Genomic DNA, 20,069 nt, shown 5'->3' with positions numbered 1-20,069 from the left:
GGTAGATTTAGTGCTTAGACAAAACACCTCCGTTCCTGGGTACAGATGTCATGTCAAAAGTACATTTGGAAAAAGGGACCTTGTTTACTGAACCTTTGGGAACACAACACATCAATTTCAGACAAAGGCCATGAGCGACAGGAACTGAGCTTCATCAGGACATCGCTGACGAAGCGTTAGCAGAGAGAAGATAAATCCCTGCAGGATATTTTTAAGAAGGAAGAATACTTTTTATTCATTTCTTTTATTTGTATCCCGCCTTTATTATTTTTGCAAATACCTCCAAGGTGGCGAACATATCCAACACACCTCCCCCCTCCTGTTTTCTCCACAACAACAACCCTGTGAGGGAGTTGGACTGAGAGAGATTGACTGGCCCTGCTTTCATGCCTAAGGCTGGACTAGAATTCACAGTCTCCTGGTGATTGGCCAAAGTCACCTGGCCAGATTTCAGGCCTAAGGGGGACAAGAACTCACCTAGTGATTGGCCCAAAGTCACCCAGCTGGCTTTCATGGCTAAGGAGGGACTAGAACTCCCAGTCTCCTGGAGACTGGCCCAAAGACGTAGGGTCTACCACTTTCTCACCTGCTGCCTTAAAAGCTAGACAAAAAGAGAAAAAAGGCCGGAATAAACACTGGTTTCATAAAACTGTCCGACTCGGTGCATTTCAATCTGTCTTTGCAGCAAGCCGAGATTCCAGCCCAGTCATGAGGTCGAGTAGCACGCTGCCTGTCCCACAGCCTAGTAGCGCCCCTCCTACCCCAACGCGACTCACCGGAGCCAGCAGTGACACTGAGGAAGAGGAGCGTGGAGACCTGATTCAGTTTTATAATAATGTCTACACAGACCGGATCAAAGACTTCGCCCTGAAGTACTCCTCAGCCAATGGAGTAAGTAACCCCTTTTGCCTTCCTTCTTGGGAATAGCTAAGCTACTACCTGTCTGATTAGCAACTGGAGATACTCAGGTTGTCCTGCCATTATAATATTTTGCTTGTTTTAAAAAAAACACACAATTATTTTTGGGTAGATGCTTGGATATTGACTTGTGATCTGGGCAGAAACTGGAAATTAAAAGAAGAGGGCTCTCTTAAACCTAAGTCTGTTGCAAATAAATTTTAAAGACGAATAAAGCTAAATCATCTGCCTTTACAACAAAATGGAACCATCTTGTATTTGACACAGGGAATTCTTGTATCCCGTAGGCTAAATTTTTAAAACTGATAACTCTGAAAACTTGTTATAATTCTCATATAGAATATCCAAATTGCTCAGGACCATTAATGTAAAAATTAAATGGATGTGTTGTGGTGCTTTAAGTTGCCAAATGCATTCTGCTCTCTTTTTTTGTGCTTGCTTGTTAACTGTACATACATTTTATTGCTCTTCTGCATCAGACTGACGTTCCTCCCTTGTCTCCATATCCATTTGTGAGAAGCGGCTCTCCACGCAGAATCCAACTGTCTCAAAACCACCCAATTTACATTTCCCCCCACAAAAATGAATGTGCAACTTCTCGGCGTGAGAAAATATTCTACTATTTTAGCAGCAGCCCATCTAAGGTAAGAGCTGCTGTTTGATTACTCAGTGGTGCTATTACCCATTAACTATTTTGAAATCTGATATGTCATTTTAATAAATCAGTAACTTACATGATTTAGCAAACTGTATATCCTTTTTCTTTCTAAATATTCATGGCTGACTAGATTGCCAATGAACGTCATTATTTATATGACACACACACACGGAGGGAAAATATTTGGAAGACAAAATGCAAAGTTTTGTTTCTCGGTCGTATTATTCAAGTATTTAATATTTTTCCAAGGCTGTATTTGTTCAGGATGAATGTTGATTGGAGCCTCTTTAAAAATGAGTCCAATGATTGAGACAAAAAAGGTACTATTTGAACGGTGGGGATTTGAGATGTAATCTTGAAATATTAATTTACGGAGTAGGGACCTGAAGTAACCTCAGCCATGTTGCTTAATGGGGATTACAAGTACTGAAGTTCAACGTGATGTCAGTGGTTTAAACAAGCAACAAAGAGATTATTATTTGCAGCTGGATTTTCAGGAGGGGGAAAAAAATGACCAGTTTTTCTTGCTCATTGCATGTTTCAGAGACTTGAAGAGATTAACAGCATGATTAGAACTGGCGAGACCTCCACGAAAAAGAGGGGCATCGTCTTAGAGGAGGGGGCAGAATCACCAGCCAAGCGCATGTGCCCGGAAAACCACACAGCCCTTCTGAGAAGGTTACAAGATGTGGCAAACGACAGGGGCTCTCACTGATGTCAAAGACTCACTGAGAATTTTTTTAAATTGCTATCTGGACTTTGACCAGTAATAATAGAAGCTGTGACTTCCACATCTCCAAGGCACTTTGGGGGCAGAAATGAAGTACTTTTTTTTTAATCTGATGCTCCTGACATCAAAAAGAGGAATCTTCTGCTTATACCACTGACGTCTTCTGCTCAAAGACAGTTGGAAAGTTTGAGAAGAAGAAGGATTTCCTGCCAGCCACGCTGCGAGTCACACCAGCTTTGCTTGGATGTATCCCATAAAGCATCGATGGATGCTGTTTACATCCTTTTTAATTTATTTGGTAGAAGGGGTTGGTTTTAAACTCAGAACTGGAAGACCAGTACGTTTTTACATTAGCCCATTAACATTTCTTTCTTCTTTTTTTTAGCTAATTGGATCTCATCCAGTGTCATGTTTAGAATCGGCAGTATTTTAACAATGGATTTGGAAATGAGGCAGTCAGCAGTGATAGAATCAGTTCTGTAACTAATTATCTGACCCAGTTTCGAACTGCTGTGAACCTCCTTTTAAATTAGGAGTGAAGATTCTAGCACATTTGTCAGGCAGTAGTTAAAGCACACTGGAGACAAGACCAGAAATTGAAATGGAGGGGAGGATGGGAAGATTTAAGCCTCCCCTCCCTTTTCCTCTCCTCTTTTCTCCTCTCCTCTCTTCTCTCTTTTCCCTTTCCTCTCCTTTCCTTCTATGCCCTTCAGGTGATACGGGAATATTATGTATATATACCATACTTTCATTGTATTTTAGCTCTGCAATGTTTCAAGTCATCTCCTATCAGCAGGTAGCACTTCACTAGTTCCCAAAACATTTTGAAATGCAAATTAAGAGTTTTGCAACCTTGGCAATGGCACTTTTGAAATATATATATATATATATATTTTAAATAGCAAACCCTAAGATGAAAAGCTGTGTTAAACTGCTTGAATTATATTTATTCTGGAAGTGCACAGAAGTCAGACTGAACTCTCGTGTGTGAATATTTAAGACAGGACTGTTAGCCTTCCCAGCTTCTTAGCTTTATCATGGCAGTTGGTTGTGTCTTCCCACTGGTGTTTTTCAAAACGAGGGAAAGACCGGCCATCCTGGATTATCGGTGCAGCTTTTTGGTCCATTGCAGCGTTTAACTGCTTTAAATGGAGGTCAGGAAGAATGATGTAGAACATGAAAAAAAAACCTGTTCTTATTGAACCGGCCCCCACCTAGCCTAGCTGTCTATTTGTGATCACAATGGTTCACTAGCATGCAATAAAACCATTTCCTGGCCTTCTTAGGGGTGCTGTGGATTAAATCCAAGACACTCTGCATGCAAAGAATGTGTGTTCCGCCTCTGGACTGGGGCTTTCATGTGGTTCCTAATACATGCTGAAAAATTCCATTTTTTTTTACCCCATAAAAGATCAAATGAGTGTGTAGAGAAGTGAAAAATGGTGTTTGGGCAATTGGACAATCACTTTGAAGACTGATAACGATCCTGTTCAGTATCGCTAGTGTTGTGCAGAGCTTTATGGCCTGGATTGCGTTTGGAACAGATCTGTGCTGCTCTTAAAATTGCTCCAAGAGATCTCAATGTAGACATTGGAGGAGGGATTTTAGCTTTATGAAATGATTGACTGGACATAAATCAAGGCAGGGACAGGGTCGTGAAATAGGGCATGTTTTGGTGCCTGTAAGTTCAGCCCATTTGTGTGATTGATAAGTTTTATAAAGGAACAAAACCAAAAGTCTGATTTCAAAAAAAAAAAAAAACCTGCTAATTCAGCCTTCAGGCACTATCAGCAGCTCTGCTTCTTCCTAGCCTAGCTTCTCCAAAGAGGAAAAAAAACAATTGTGTCCCGTAGATTAAGCCATAGTTAAACACTGAAATCTTTCCTGCATTTAGTAGACTTTGGATTCAAAATTCCCATCCAGTCATTCTTGCATCAAGATACACTTAAATTTACCTATTGATACCCTTATACAAATGGTGTATTTCCTGATTTAACAGACTGGGGGCATAATAGAAGCCCTTTTCTGTTAAATGGCCTTGAGTTTTCACTATAATTGACAAATCAGAATCCCAAAGAACTCGTACTTAATTTGCAAATATTTTACCCAAAGAAGAAAACTACAACACAGACTTTCTGCCATGATTGGTCTTTATTTTTTTTTTAAGATGTCACTATTAACACATTAGTCAAGCCATCTCAAGCATGATTCCTAAGTCAACCTAGGCTAGGTTCTCTTTTAAGATTTTATTAAAACCAAGAACTCTAAAGGATTTTGATTCTTTTTTCATTAAAAACCCTCACCTTTCCTGACTAACGTACTATTTAGGGCTGCCTCTAATATTACTTCCACACATCTTTAGGCTATTTGAGTTAAGATGCATGCAACTATCACAATGAGAGAGTTCTCTACTTAAGTAAAATCTCTGCAGTAAAATCTTTTCTCCTATATGATTCTTGCAGGCAATTTGGTTGTAGCCCTAAAGATTATGGGACAGGTTATGTTAGAAGCAGCCAGGAATGGCAACATCTGTAAAGGAGAAAAGGGGAAAAAAAAAATAAATCGGTACACATAATACATAATCAGTCTCGGCCTTTCTGCCCCTAACAAGGCTAGAAGGAATTGGAACCAAGTATTTACAAATTCCACATCCTAATATATTTACAATAGAAACCAATGCATTTAAAAGTTTTTAAATATAGTTATTTTACTCTGCTATATTAGTTTACACAAACACAGATTATCTCTGGAATGAGTTTTTTCTGGCCTGATTCTTTACATTAAAAAAAAAAACTTTAAAAAGGAACCCATTGAGAACCTCAAGCTACATTTAAATCCTGAGCCATTCATTTACCCACACGCGACGGGCTTCCCTACAGAAGCCCGGCCTTATAAAACCTACTTGCCGGCTGCAATTAAAACCCACGTAAAACATCAAGAAGAGCCCAAGTAAACCCCACTGTACAGGGTTCCTTTAGTCGTCGCTAGCATTTTACTCTTTTACTAATCCAAAGTCAAGAAGGAGAACCACAGTTTTTGCTGTTGGGCTCTGTTTACGTTCCTCCTTCCGGTCAAAAGTGTTTGGGAGTGTTTTCATCCTTTTCGGTAGCTAAGTAGGAAGAGTCTTGTCTTCTTTGCTGAACGGTTGAACGGAGCCCGGCTTCACCCAGGACAGGCCGGAGACTTGCATATTCTTGCCTTGCTGGTCATCTCCTTTCTTCTAGGACGAAACGTAAAAAGGGGGGGGGAGCAGCTTTTGTTGCGAACTTGGTCATTTTGTCGTCTTTGGCAAGTTCTTTTGTCTTCTAAAGAAACACCCCACCACCACCCACCCCGAAAGAGACTTGCCCATCCTTGCTCAGTTGAGTAATCCACAATGCAGCTGGATCCTTCAAGAGTTCAATGCTTTAACTTCTCTGCAGCTTCAGTATCAAAATATGGTTTAAACCAGGGATGCTCAACCTTGGCAACTTTTAAGACTTGTGGACTTCAACTCCCAGAATTCCCCAGCCAACTTCAGGAGCTGTGGACTTCAATTCCCAGAATTCCCCAGCCAACTTTAAGAGCTGTGGACTTCGGTTCCCAGAATTCCCCAGCCAGCTATGCTGGCTGGGTGAATTCTGGGAGTTGGAGTCCACAAGTCTTGAAGTTGCTAAAGATGGACAACCCTGGTTTAAGCAATGTGCAACCATGTGCTTTTCTAGCCATTGTTTCATCCTACCCACTGTGCAAAGATGTACAAACCCCCCCCCCCCAACACTGTCTCTTATCTCACAACAAGGCTACACAAGGACCTTTCTGCTTGGTTATCGTTCAGCGTAAGGAGCTTGCCTCAGTTTCTTTCAATGCAATAGGACGTATTTCTCCCCGTTACTTTTTACCCATTTCTATAAAATAAGATATATCTTTCTTCCATACCTTCTGAGTCAACATCTTCTCTCTCACTTCATTGTGTATAGCTGGATTCCAGGGAGAAAAGCTGCAAGACGCAAGCAAAATGTCACTCAGGCTTCCCACGTTTTCAAAGCTAAAGGCAGAACATCTATTCAATGGAAATACAGTAGCCCAGCAGAGGTAAAACATGAAAATTAAATAACCATTGTCCTAAGCACGTCTACTGGACATTTACAATGTCTTAAGAATTAAAAACTTGGCAATATTTTTTTGGGTGCCACACAGGACATCTATGAATGTAATTTATTGGGGGGGGAAACCCTCCAGTTTGCATGGGCTTGTAAACACTAGAGAGCCTAAATCTACATCGGGTTAAGAGAAATAAAAGGAAGTTCTCGTTTAATTCCAAAATGGAATTAGTAACTTGGCCATTAAGTGGAGTGGTCACTACGTGAAACCTTAACAGCTTCCATGGCTTTACAGATCTGTGGGGGTCATAACTGCAAGGACAGATCACAGCATTACTTTTCCATCACCGCCGTAGCTGAACCGTCAACTGAGGCTCTTGCTAAATGCGAACTGTCTGTACTTGGTCCCAAATAACATCATGTGACTTGATCACTACTCTTAAGCTACCTAATTGCATGGGGGTCTTCAATTTTGGGGGGATCAAATAGGTGACTGCTGCATAATTTTACGCTGTCAACCACTTTGCTCTTGAAGAGTTGAATATCTTTTTCATACCTAAGAAGTGAAAGAGAAAAGAACGCATCTTAGAACGCTCCTGGAAGGAACGGAAGCTTTCTACCAAATGTCTTTAAAAAAAAAACAAAAACCCAGAAGCAGATTTACTGCGCATTTTACCCGCCACAAAATTTGCTTTATATAAACATAATACCCAGAAATCTGAAGGTTCTGTTTGACAGGGTTAAAAAAAAAGGCATAACTATACATTACCGTGGTTAGTGGAAATAAACCAGTGGCATTTGGCTTCAGGCATTTTTAAGAAAAAAGCTATACTCAAAAATAATTTATAGGATGGACTGCAGCTTTCAGAGAAGTTTCTAACCTCCTCTCCCCCCCCCCCAAAGAAAAAGAACTTACAGCACAGCAGATTCAGGGTTGAGAGGGTTAGTTGTGTCAATCTTGTAAAAAACTCTGCGCGCGTACATCAGTATTTGCCATATGTGGTTATGATTGCGCCTTTAGGAGAAGGAAAGGCAGGTGAGAGGCCTCATCAAAGGCCCATTTTTCTCTGCTCAATACCGAGGTCCTAGACCCATCCCATCCCTCTCACCTCCATTTGGCAAATGCTCTCTTCACGTCCAGTTCACCTGAGACAGGATCCACCAGCGGGTGGAAAATGGGCAGATCAAAAATCAAGCGCTGAAGGGGGGGAAAAAAAGAGAGAGAAACACCGATGCCAAACATGGCAGATTGGTTTACGAAGTCCATTCAAAGGAGCCAGCTTTTTTTTTTCTCCCCCAAAAAAAGTTTCCTTCCTTCATCAGAGGAAAGGTTCTTGTGTGCATGACACAATAAACAATTATTAGGTGCAAGGGTCATGTTGCACACTGGCTGTTAAGAGCCCTTTTGGACTGTTTTTGAGCCTTTAAGAAATGTGCTGTTGGAAGATTCGAAAGGCCAGCTCAGCCCTCATCAAAGAGGAAATCTATCCATGTGCTTATTGCTAAGAGGCCAGAACAGTTTGATGGCATGTATAACCAATCAATCAATGTCAACCCTAGGGACTAAAATTTCTCAGCAGGCTATTGTGCTGCCTTTCGCTAAATGGCGACCCAGTCAGGCATTAACTAGTTTCCTAGACAAGTGCACTCTTGAGCAGATTGCAATCAAATCCACAAAATTGTATTTTTGTGGTTTGTGAGTAAACACAAAATCGAGGAGTTCTTAAGAGTTTGGGAATTGATCCCGGATTTTCCTTAGGGTGTGGAGAAAAGAGGCAGGAATATTTTAGAGTCGTCTTGGGCGAGATGGGCAGCATGATCGATAAGCCAAAATAAGTCTTATCCCTCATTTCCTGGAAAATGAGGGATAAGACTTATTTTCAGATAGATTAGATTAGATAGATAGATAGATAGATTTTGTCTTCCCAATTTAGCCCACAACCCTGTGGATTCCTGATGGCTTCCTTCCAAGTAGAAACCTCCTTATCTTATCTTAAGATACTGCCACCTGCTATGACGTATCCTAGTTGTATTAATAGGAAAATCGGCAATAAACTGAAGCAGCCGCTCCCTGGAGTCCTGCCTGCACTCTGGCAACTGGGACATTGGTGTCCTGGTATTACTTTTTAATTGTATCTCTAATTTAAATAGCCTGCGCCAGTGCACCCAAAATTTCTTCCATGCAAATATATTTACCCTTCCAGTGAATCAAATTTCAATTAAAGCATAAGTGCGTCTCACAAATCCTGAATTACTTTTTTAAAAGTTTAGCTCCACAAGACGACTATGCAATAATTCGGTCACGAGTTGAGTTACAGTATTATTTTTTTTAAAAAAAAAGTTTAGATGCATTATTGTCCCAAACTCTTCTAATTATATTTTTAAGTTATTCATGTTTTACATAAGGCTTGGTTCTTGCCCAATATTGTTCTAAATTAAAAGGTATTTAATTTTCCCAGCAAAGAAGTTCCAGGAAGCTAAAGACATTTTGACAATAACTTCGCTGCCATAAACATCTCCGAGTTTGGCTGGATTTCTTGGTCCCTTGAGATCTGCCAGAGTCAACCCAGAAATGGTAAACAAGGCAGTGCTGTAAGCTCAGGAACTAAGGGGGAAAAACTATAATGCATTTCATTGTTACGCGACGCAAGAAGGAAGGTAAGTGGCTGCCATCTGTTGTGGGGTGACTTCAAAATATTCTTATTAATAGGTTTGGACTTGGCCCCACCGGAAAAGCCAGACTTGTTACAGGTAACTAGGAGTTTTAAAATTCACGCCGTGTGACGATAAAAGGCAGAGAATATCAGAATCTTTTGGCAGACGGCAATAAATCCACCAGGATTTCTGACTCTTAATAATTAAATGCAGAAAAATAACATTTGTCCTTTTGCCCACCCTAAGATGAAGAACACGCCAAATAAACAAGGATAGATTTTTGTAGGAATACTTTGAGGCTAGCATGCAGAACAAATTCCTGAACTGAGAATGCTTTTAAGTCTCAGCAAGGATTAACTAGTAAGTTTCTGGGTTGGGAATCTTAAGGCTTTCAATAGAATAGCGGCCTAATCTTAACTATATTCATGAGCTCGGATACAGGATCACGGGTTCAAATCTCACCTCATCCACCAGTTTACAAAATTGGCCTAGCTTAGGTAAGCCATTATTTCTATGTCTCTAATATCTAATTATTTATTTAGGTAATGTAGAGTATATGTAGCCCACTCCCTTATTGAGCATTGCCAAGTGTTTTATAAACAGGAAAACATTTGACGCAGATAGCTTATTCGCCTGCTTCCTAAATAAAATTATAGCTTGGAAAGGCTATTGCTTATCTCCTATTTATCTATTCTACTGAAAGATCAGCTCCACCAGACTTTCCCTTCTTCAGATGCCACCCAACAACATTTATACGTGCACAAAAGTGATTTATAGAGTTACTCTGTCACATCTCCACTCTCCCCAAAGTTTCCAGTCCGCAGAAGCCGTGATTACATTTTAGGAATTGTTATCCGAGTTTACTCTTCAAACCACCTCATTTTTCCTCTTCTTCTCTCCGCATCCCTTTTTCCTTTTATGCTGGGTCATTCAGCATGGAAACACGTATAGAGATGTCCTTTTCAAGAGCCAGAGGTAAGCCGATTTCGGCATTTCTTTGGCCAAAGAGTAGGACAGGATACTGCCCGTCAATAAAGAATACAATAAACGCAAGCATTCTTCCTGTACTTTCAACTGAGACAACATGAATATTCAGGCTGGTCAGTGAGACGTTCAATAATATTCAGGATTCATCCCACAGGGGCTACTTACTGGGCAATCTCCATCAGGATAATTGTCAGGGATGTAGATTGTAAACTTAAACACACCGTCCTGGTATAGCCCGTGTCTTATGAATATTACTCCAAACCACACTGTTCAAAAAAAAAAGAGGGTAAGAAAATGAGCCACTGAAATATCTGTGTTTGGTGGGAAACAGACCAGGAATGTCAGACTTACTTAATGCGGACTGATAAGAAGGTTGAACATAGACTCCCGGCAGCTTTTGCTTCACAACTAAAGTACTGAAATAAAAGGCACAATTAGGATTTGGAGGGCGTTCAAAAGAAATCTTTTTCAACCACACCTTCATGAGAATAAAGCCACTATTTGCATTTTCCTTTAAGGAATTTCTTCCTAGGAGCCAAAGGCACAGATGTTACCTTCTGCTCATCTGCTACAGCAAATCTAGAGCGGTATTTCTCAGTGTTGGCACTGTGAACATGTGTGGATTCCAACTCCCAGGACTTCCAACATCCCCAAGGCTGGTTGGGGGGAATTATGGGAGTTGAAGTCCACATATTTTCAAGGTGCCAATGCTGAGAAAACACTGCTATATAGGGTATACAGAGGGCACTATTAACCAGGATATACTTTCAACACTAGGGGCCCAGTTACCCAAAGCATTAACTGAGATAGATAAGATAGAACTTTGTTGAGTCCGGCTTTGAGGACTCACAAAGTGAGCATAAAAAGCAGGCGTGCCAAGAAAATCTGAAGTTCAGCAAGGAAATGAGGGATGAAAATGACCGCAGGGAAAAATAAAGCAATGTTTTTTTCCTAAAGCATGCAGGCTTGTTGAAAACTAACCAGGTCTGCTTCTGATGGACAGTCCTTGTCAAGCTTGAGTTCCATGAAGGAACAAGAGTTTTAGCATAGCTACTCTTCCTACCGGTATCTGCCTCGTTTAGCTGAGAACAGACTAGAGGAGAAAATCTTGTTTTCCTGCCCAGCCCATAATATTTTGCACGAAACACCAGAACAGTTGCAGGAGACAAACAATTTCGAAGTCCTTTGTAACCCCTTCGCCTGATACAGAAGGATGACTTATGACATTTCTGATTTCTTTTTTTAAACTTTTGGGAGCAGATTACATCACGTAATCCTGTTGCAGCTGGAGAAGAGGACGCCCGATGCTTTCTTGACGAGGGCATTGGTGAGAACAAGAGGCAGTTCTGTTCCCAGCACAGCAGCAGAATCTGACCCAGCCATCGAGTTAACAGGAGCGGGAGGGGCGCATTTTGCCAAACCAAGGAGACCAAAAGATTTCATAAATAAGATTCTGATTAGCTAAAATGCACGTCTGTTCAACTGAACAAAGGTAGTCGAGAAACCTAGCTTTTTTTCACTGACCGCACGGGGTCAAGGCCTGCATGGATTCACATTTACTCAATAGGCCAACTCATAATTTTCAGATAGGTTAATAAAAGAGTAATTTTGCAAGCTAAGCCAAGAATACGTTGACCTGGAAACGAATTTCTTAAAGTGGGCCAACTTGCAGTCTTTCTTAAGCCAACGGATGGCAGCAACAAAGACACAACAAAGGCAGAGGGCAGCCTTCATCTAGTTTGTTGTTACATGGCAGCCCATCTTAAAATAAACTTATTTATATAAAAAGTATAAGAGCTTACGTCATGGGGGGAAACTACCCTGATGCATTCTTTGTTAGCGACATATTCAGAAATCACTTTTCAGTAGGGATTTGAACTTCTGCTGATCAATTCCTTCTCTTTTTCAATCACATACTTAGGATACAGATTAGCAGATGATCAAAGAAAAGACCATCTGGATTTTATCTTCCTTAATTATCTATAAGAGATTTTCCCAGTCGGATCATGCGCTCCCTCCCTTCCTGGAGAACGTATAATTTTGAGTCAATCCAACTTTTCCCTGTGCTGCCTTGAATTCTGGAAGATAAATCTAACAGATGAAGGAGATTTGCTATACATCTTTCGAAGGAGACATTTCTGGAGTGGACATCCGCCCACTGGAAGCTAAAGAGAGTTGGTTATTATTATTAAAATTGTATGCTGCCCAACTCTCAACAATCCTGGGCAGCCTTCCCTAAACTATGGACTATCCTGCAGCCCTTCCAACAGAAGTGATGAGAGAGCAGGGAGATCCGAGCCAGATTAGATCTGCCTAGGACGCTCGCTCATTTGCCTCGTCTCACTTCCACCTTTTTTGATCCCAACCCCGCCGAATGCAAAACAGAGATTCAACCTAACAATTATCCAACTGCATCTTGGGCAGCTAAGGGCAGCATGAGAAATTTCCCTTTGTCGGTCTTGAACCGGCGGATGGGGACCCCGAAAATAAAATGCAGTGTTAGCAATCGCTGATCTATCAGATCCCTGGCTTTTCGAGAACTCCGTGAAAGTCTTCCAACTCTTCAGAGATCTGCCCATCGACTCCAGAGAGAAAAATCAAGCCCCGGGAAATTGCCCCGATTCACCCACTATTAAAGCGACTGCAACATGCAAACTCAGCAATGGGGTGTTTCTTGCTAGACAAAAATGATCCTGTTACAAATTAAGCAACCAAGTAACAACTGCACGCTGCCTTGGAAGGCGGACATACTATTCTGCCAGCAGGGAATATTCCAAATAGAAAGGTCCGTAGGAGGCGTGGGTTCCATTTGTAGACTGAGCTGACAGGGCAGGGGAAGCAGGCTTGGTGATTGGCAGGACATTTTTGGGAATAGAAGGCAGCTGTTTCTTGGGAGCGGAGCGTGGAGGAGGACTAGTCTTCAGCTCGCCAACCAGAGTCTTCTCTTCCGTTTCCGGTTTCTGCAGGAGGAAGGCAAAACAGGAAAGTCGAATTCCAGTTGCACCCGGAAAGCAGGAGTGAACCCCATTCAATCTCACTCCCGTAGCAATTGAGCAGATTTGCATCCAGCTTGTCCCAAACGATTCTAAGACTTGTATCAAAGAAATTCACTAACTACGGCGAAATATAGGACTGTTAACTAAACAAGACACCCGAGTCGACTTTTAATAAGAAGGTCGCTATCAACCTATCTGCTTTCCCAGATCCTTTTTCTTAAAAAACTCCTGCCTAGTTCTAAAGCAGGAGTTGAAGTCCACAAGTCATAAAAGGGCCAAGTTTGAAGACCCCTGTTCTAAAGGATGGGAAAAGCCCAAAGAAGCACATTCTCCTTTAAGGTCATTCTGGGATTATAGGATTGAAGAGTCTGTTTTTTTAATTATTATTGTTTCTACTTAATTACATGGGAATTACAATTTTTAAAATTACTGAAGTTTATAGCTCAGTTTCCAGTCGCAATGTATGGCTATGAAAGTTGGGCCATAAGAAAGGCTGAGCGACAAAGAATGGAGGCCTTTGAACTCTAGTGCTGGAGAAGACTCCTGCGAGTCCCCTGGACTGCAGGGCGATCAAACCGGTCAGTCCTAGAGGAGATCAACCTTGACTGCTCTTTAGAAGGCCAGATCCTGAAGTTGAAACTCAAATACTTTGGCCACCTAATGAGAAGGAAGGACTCCCTGGAGAAGGGCCTAATGCTGGGAAAGATGGAGGGCAACAGAAGAAGGGGACGACAGAGAATGAGGTGGCTGGATGGAGTCACTGAAGCAGTAGGCGTGAGCTTAAATGGACTCCAGAAGATGGTAGAGGACAGGAAGGCCTGGAGGAACGTTGTCCATGGGATCGCAATGGGTCGGACACGACTTCGCAATTAACAACAACAACATAGCTCAGGAGAGGTGAAAGCACCAAAAAAAATAGCACATACTCTACCTTGCGCGTAGAATTTGCAGACATGCTCCAGAAAGGGTTCATAACGTGTAGCCCAAAACACCAGATGGAATTGTACTATACTTCCCAAGTGTCCGACTTTCTGCAGTTACTTTCTAACCTGGAAGCAGGAAAGTGAAGTTAATGACCCGGTTCCCCATTGCTCTAATCAAGAGAGGTATTCTTAGTTTAATTGCCCACATATTTATATGTTTTAACTCTTTAACTCTCCAACATTTCACACAGAACGAACCTCATCAAACATACGAATATGAATTAATAGAACTCGGCTAGCTTTCTTGGCAAACTCACATTCCCAATCCCTTTTTGGAAATACAACAAATATGCTGGAAACAAAATTGCTGCTGGAGAAAATTGGCCAGCTAAGGAGGGACGCTTGCAACAGTCTGGAACAGGAGATGAGACATAAAGTCAAGGAGATAAGTCATGGTCATAAGTCAAGGATTGCCTGTATATATAATACTACAGGAAAGGTAGGATCAGTATCCAATGCCCAGCATTTTCCTTTTCATGGATGTTTTTTTCAGAATTGATTCCCATCATTTAAAAAAATAATAGAGCTAAACTGAAAGCTAAAGAGAAATTCCAGATGTGCTTAGCTAGAGGCTTGCATGCTAAGCCAATGCTTCCCTGCATGAATCACAGGAGGCTGCCTTTATAAAATGTTGTCAAAAAAGGTATCAGAATGGCAAAAATGCTACAAGGATTTTGCTTAGTTTGCAGGATGGATTGAACTTAAGTATCACATAGTCATTAACATCCTGGTTTCTGAAATCAGATTCCAGCAGATTTGGTTGAGGCTAATTTTTTGTTGTTGCTAACATGTTTTTAATTATCTTTAATAACGAAGAAATAAATGTGGTTTTCCCCGCCCTCTCCCTGGAATGTATTTGTGTTATTCAGAAGTCATGGACCCAATACCATCTTCAGGAGGTGTGATCTCACCTAAAGAGCATGTAAAACAAAAATAGGCCAGCTAAGGAACAAACAGCAGGTTAGACTCGTCTGCCCACTCCGTTGTAAATGCCAGCACACCTTTTTCTGAACACCTAATGACTTCCTGTGGCTCCTATTGCCACTGAAAGGCTGTGGATATTTTTGTTCCTCCATCCTCAAATTATCTGATTAAGAAGGAGGTGCACGACTTCAACCAAATTTAAGACTGACGCACAAAATAGAAGCAGCAATGTGTTGGATGAAGCAGTCCTGTCCAGATACAGAGTTCAGGGTTTCACAAAGAGATAAATCCCAGGGGGGGCGATCGACAAGAGAAAAAGGAAAGAGTTTAGAAATAGGACGGGGGGGAAATCTATTGTAAAAAGAGAGATGCAGAACTACAGATCTAGGGTTATGATTAAGCAGTGAGCTTATTCTTTATGTCCAAGAAAAGTCCTTGCCTTAGTAGACAGAATCCACCCCCGTCTGGCTCTTCCTGTCCATAAGGCCTATCAAGTCATATACAATGTCAGGGGCAGCCAGGAATGGCCTTGCAGAAGAATCCAGAGAAGCCGTCATAAACATGTTTAGTCAAGAAATCAGGAAGTGATTTAAGGAGAGCCCCGCAAGGCCAAATTCCAAAGATCTATTTGGTTTTCCACTGCAACTAACCAGACGCCTACAGGAAATGCACTGGGAGAAAATAAGAAAATAACTGTTGCTGAACTTTATACAATCTCATCAACTCTCTACACCTTCCCAAAACATGTACTGTATTTTACGTGCTAATCCATTTCTACATGCGAAATTCTTCTGCTGGCTGCAGGAAGATGCAGTTTTACAGGAAGCTTCAAGCCGAAAAAGTCGTCTACCATAATGCTTAAGCAGGAATTCTTACCCTTCTCCCTCTCTCCACACAGGTAAACCCTCGACTTACAACAGTTCATTTAGGGACCATTCAAGGTTATAACAGCACTGGAAAAAGTGACTTACGACCGTTTTTTATACTTACAACCGCTGTAGTATCCCCCTGGACATGTGATCAAAATTTCAGCCGCTTTGGCAATTGACTCATACTTATGACGGTCGCAGTGTCCCGGGGTCGTGTGATCCCCTTTTGCGACCTTCTGACAAGCCAAGTCAATTGGGGAGCCAGATTCATTTAACAACCGTGTTACTAACTTAACAAACTGCAGCAATTCACAGAACGAGAAAGGCCGTAAAATGGGGCAAAACTCAACTGTCTCACTTAGCAACATAAATTGCAGGCTCAATTGTGGCCATAAATTGTGGACTACCTGTATAAACCTAAAAGCCTATAGGGCGAAGCTTTTTATAAACCTTCTAAAGAAATAATCTCCCTTTGCACCAGTTCTCATTCTTTTTTAACCAGAGCCAGTCCCAGAAATATCTATTCTATAAGCTAAATCAGCTGGAGATTATATGATTTAAAGTGGGAACTATGGGAAAGGCTGGTTTAGCTAAATGTTTGATGTCACAGCATCTTTTTGTTTGTTTGTTTCTAATCTCAAGTTTGCCACCTGTTTGCTAACATTACTCCTCTGGTGTCTAAAACCCGAAAGAAGTATACCGGAGTTAAAAGCATTTTTTTTTGTACAAAGTCCATCTCAGGAGCAGAATTAGTGTGGAAAATCCCTAACTGGCAAAGATAAACTTCCTCATTCAACCATTGGGCATCAAAATAACCCTAAATCACCTTTTTAAGCCGCCAAGAGGCCTTGCACTGCAGCAGGATACAAAGATAATATATAAATAATGTTTTAACCACGGCTAGGTCACAATGGAGGGCCATAAACCACAGATGATTAAAACTCAACGACTGATTAACTTGTACATATAAACCAAAGGAAAAGAAATCAACTTTCTGAACTTCAAATGACATTTGACACTTCCTCTTTATACCAATAGGAGGAAAAAGGAGGGTCCTTTTCTGAAGTCCAATTTCTGACGTTTAGCCAGGGAGGGCTGTAATAACCTGCCTGCCCTCATATAACAGACGGCAAACACACAATACATTGATGAAGGGGTTGGCTAGAAACCAAGAGACAGTCAGCATGAAAGCCAGTTGGGTGATTTTGGATCAGCTGCTCTCTCTCTCACTCTCGGCTCAGCCCACCTCACAGGGTTGTTGATAGGGCGAGTGAGTTGGGCCGCCCTATACATTTTCTTAATAAATAAAATCAAAATTAATTTAGAAAGTGGGTAAAAATATAACAACACTCCATAGGTGGAAAAAAAAACACCAAATCCAGACTAAATATCTGGCTGATTGTGTGACCAACTATGACATAATAATCTGTTATACCCATCATAACTACAGTCCTCTAGGCAACAGCTAAAGGACTCCTTCAATATTTGAACATTTTGAATTTATCAGACCTACAACCACCAACCCCCCCCCCCACATACACACACACCCTTTTTAGAATTTCTTATATCCTTGGGCACTAGCTTAATAAGCCTTAGGTCCTGCGTCAGGACTTCAATTATTAAGTTTTCAGCAGCCTGAGATTGTAAATCTAGCTACAGTTTACTCCTAATATTTTGGCTGACTCTGCCCCGAAACATAATAATAATAATAGTTCATAACCACATTATAATAATACATTCCCTGTAAGGTGTGGCTTTGGGCGAGTTTCTCTCTCTCAGCCTAACCCACCTAACAAGGCTGTTGTGTATAAATGCATATACATACATACACATCACATATATATACATACAGTACACACACACACACATGCTGGGTGGTTATGATGTTATTTATATCTATTATATTTGTATCCTCCGTGTGCGTATCTCTCTCTCCTACATATATGTCTCTCTGTGTGTATATGTATAAAAAAAAAAAAAAGCACTCATATATATATATGTGTATATGTGTGTGTATATGTATCTGTATGTGTGTGTGTCTCTCTGTGTGTATATATATACACATATATGTATATATACACATATACACACACTATGTATATACACGCGCAGATATGTACATATACATGAGAGATATAGAGAGGAGATATATAGATATATCCTCTCTATTTACATATACATACACACACACACACACACACACATGAGAGGGGGGGAGGGAGAATAAGCAGCTCCTGTCAAGGGAGAGAAGCAGCAGCTTCGCCTGGAGAACGTCTGAAGGTTCAGCAGGAGCCTCACCCTCAGGGCAGGCAGACGCTCAACAGGTGAACCCCTTCCCCCCCCCGGCCCTTCTCCTCCCTTGCCAGGCAGCGCTTCACCGGGCGAACCGCCGCCTGCCAGGCGCGGAGCGTGGCCGGTCGCCCTCCCGGGCTGCCCATGGAGGCCGCGGGCAGGCAGGCCCTGCTGCCGCCGCCGCTCCTCCACCCCGCCCGCCCTGGAAGTCCGCCAGGTGAAGCTGGACGCCAGCAACCCGACCTGGCGAAGGGCAGCCTGCCAGACGCCGGCCAGCCCAGCCGGGCCCGGCGCTTCTCCCCCCTCAGCCCGCCGCCGCCCGCCCGCCCGCCCGCCCCCCGAGCCCCCCGGCGGGGCCCCTCCGCGCACCTTCAGCCTGGGGGGCGCAGAGCCTCGGCGCCGCATCCGCGCAGGCCGGCTGGCTGTCAGCGCGAACGAACGCGCGCCCGCTCCCGATGGAAGGGCGGGGGAAGTTTGGCCCTCGCCGGGCACCGTCGCGCAAGCCTGGGTGCGCATGCGCCGGCTGCGCCGGCGCCCTCCTACCGCGCCCTGCCTCCGCTCGCGGCCTGGCCTCCCCCAAACCGTCGCCGCGGCCTGACACTCACCTTGACCGGCCCCGCTGGCGCCCTGCCTGCCTCGCCACCCCCATCTGGACTGCTCCCGATGATCTCGGCCGAGGCTCTTTGGCAGGGAGGGGACGCGGCGATTGGCCAGTCCCTGCCTCAGCCCCGCCCCTCGTCTCAGCCGCTTTTGTGACTTCCGCGGCAGCCTCCACGAGCGGTTGGGGAGGCCGCGGCCCCCGTTGCTAAGGGGCGGAGCCCGGCGTCGCCCACCGGGGCATCCGCATTGGATGGCGCAGCTGCCCATTTGGAGAGAAGGCCACCAATCGTGCCACCACTTACCAGAGGCCGGGGGGGCAGAGAGAGGGGTGATTAGCCAATGAAATCGTTCGGGCTGAACAAAACGAGACGTTGATTGGTGGACCAGAAGAGGAGGCGCTGCTTTGCCAGGGCGGATAAAGCAGTTTCCCTCCCTCGGCTGGTGGGATGGAACTACATATCCCACCGTCCTTGGCGCCGGTTGGCGGAGGCTATTCCTCACGCCTGAAGGATCCCCTCCCCGCAAATTAATTACCATTTCGAAATGGCGGGAAGATGTTTGCAGCCGGGGTGGTGTGGAGGATGAGGGTGGCTCGTTCTTTAATTTCGGAACGTTTCTTCACCAGGCCGGGCAGCCTGCTCGGCGCTTGTGGCGTCTTGGCCCGGTTCTCTTCTGCGTGTGCGGGCGGTCCTCGACTTATGGCCACAATTTATTCAGAATTATTCTTCTCGGCCGATAAAACAGGAGCCAGGCCCATGAAACTCCAGTTTATAAGAACCTCTGGGGAAGAAAGAAGAAACGGTTAAGGGAAAAAAATGAAAATGCCAGACCGGGCCCCAAGAAGAAAGAATATTTCTGCGTTTAAGTGCTGATTCTGAGGGGAAGAATATTCTAGCTAGCACATTAATGTCTAATAGGGGTCCGCTCTGGACTTACGACCACAACTGAGCCCAAATTTTCTGTTGCTAAGCGAGATGGTTGTTAAGTCAGTTTTTCCCCATTTTACACCCTTTCTACGGTTCTTAAGTGAATCACTGCAGCTGTTGAGCTAGTAACGCGGTTGTGAAGTCAATCCGGCTTCCCCCGTTTACTTGGCTTGTCAGAAGGTCGCAAAAGGGGATTGTGTGACCCTGCAACTGTCATAAATACAAGTCAAGTTGCCAAGTGTCTGAATTTTTGATCAGGTGACCGGGGGGATAATGGAACGGTCGTAAAGTGTGAAAAAATGGTCCCAAGTCACTTTTATCAGTGCCGTTGTACCTTTCAACGGTCACTAAATGAATTGTATAGGTCTTAGGGGGTCATTTGGTCACGTGACTGACCGGGTGCGCCAGGTGAGGGTCACCTGGTGGTGAGATCCTGCCTGGAGGCCATG

At 43.2% G+C, this 20,069-nt stretch overlaps 2 protein-coding genes across 4 annotated transcripts in view; one reads left to right on the top strand and one right to left on the bottom strand.

Annotated features, from left to right (window-relative positions):
• Positions 1-4,482, top strand: part of RBL2 (RB transcriptional corepressor like 2) — a 21,833-nt gene extending 17,351 nt beyond the window's left edge. The window contains exons 20-22 of the mRNA XM_015818738.1: positions 686-891; positions 1,398-1,562; positions 2,121-4,482. Coding sequence (XP_015674224.1) covers positions 686-891; positions 1,398-1,562; positions 2,121-2,291 — 542 coding nt within the window. The 3' untranslated portion in view covers positions 2,292-4,482. The remainder of the gene's footprint in view (positions 1-685; positions 892-1,397; positions 1,563-2,120) is intronic.
• Positions 4,483-4,610: 128 nt separating this feature from the next.
• AKTIP (AKT interacting protein) lies at positions 4,611-18,722 on the bottom strand. Of its 3 annotated transcripts, none has more exons than XM_015818740.1 (10): positions 18,700-18,722; positions 13,958-14,075; positions 12,782-12,990; positions 10,382-10,446; positions 10,196-10,296; positions 7,498-7,586; positions 7,305-7,403; positions 6,837-6,944; positions 6,225-6,285; positions 4,611-5,526 (listed from the first exon to the last, which is right to left on the bottom strand). In XM_015818740.1, exons 2-10 carry the CDS (start codon positions 13,997-13,999, stop codon positions 5,416-5,418), a joined length of 885 nt encoding a protein of 294 aa, XP_015674226.1. In that variant the 5' UTR covers positions 14,000-14,075; positions 18,700-18,722; the 3' UTR covers positions 4,611-5,415. The 3 variants fall into 3 exon arrangements, with proteins under 3 accessions (XP_015674226.1, XP_015674225.1, XP_015674227.1); XM_015818739.1 differs by lacking the exon at positions 18,700-18,722 and adding an exon at positions 18,464-18,488; XM_015818741.1 differs by lacking the exon at positions 18,700-18,722 and adding an exon at positions 18,464-18,488 and having other exon boundaries at positions 4,611-5,523.
• Between the last annotated feature and the right edge of the window lie 1,347 nt (positions 18,723-20,069).

Source organism: Protobothrops mucrosquamatus, unplaced genomic scaffold (genome assembly GCF_001527695.2).
Source record: "Protobothrops mucrosquamatus isolate PMUCROS unplaced genomic scaffold, P.Mucros_1.0 scaffold783, whole genome shotgun sequence".
Taxonomy (NCBI): Eukaryota; Metazoa; Chordata; class Lepidosauria; order Squamata; family Viperidae; genus Protobothrops; species Protobothrops mucrosquamatus.
The sequence above is the reverse complement of the archived record's forward strand: the minus strand, read 5'-3'. Positions and strand labels throughout refer to the sequence as shown.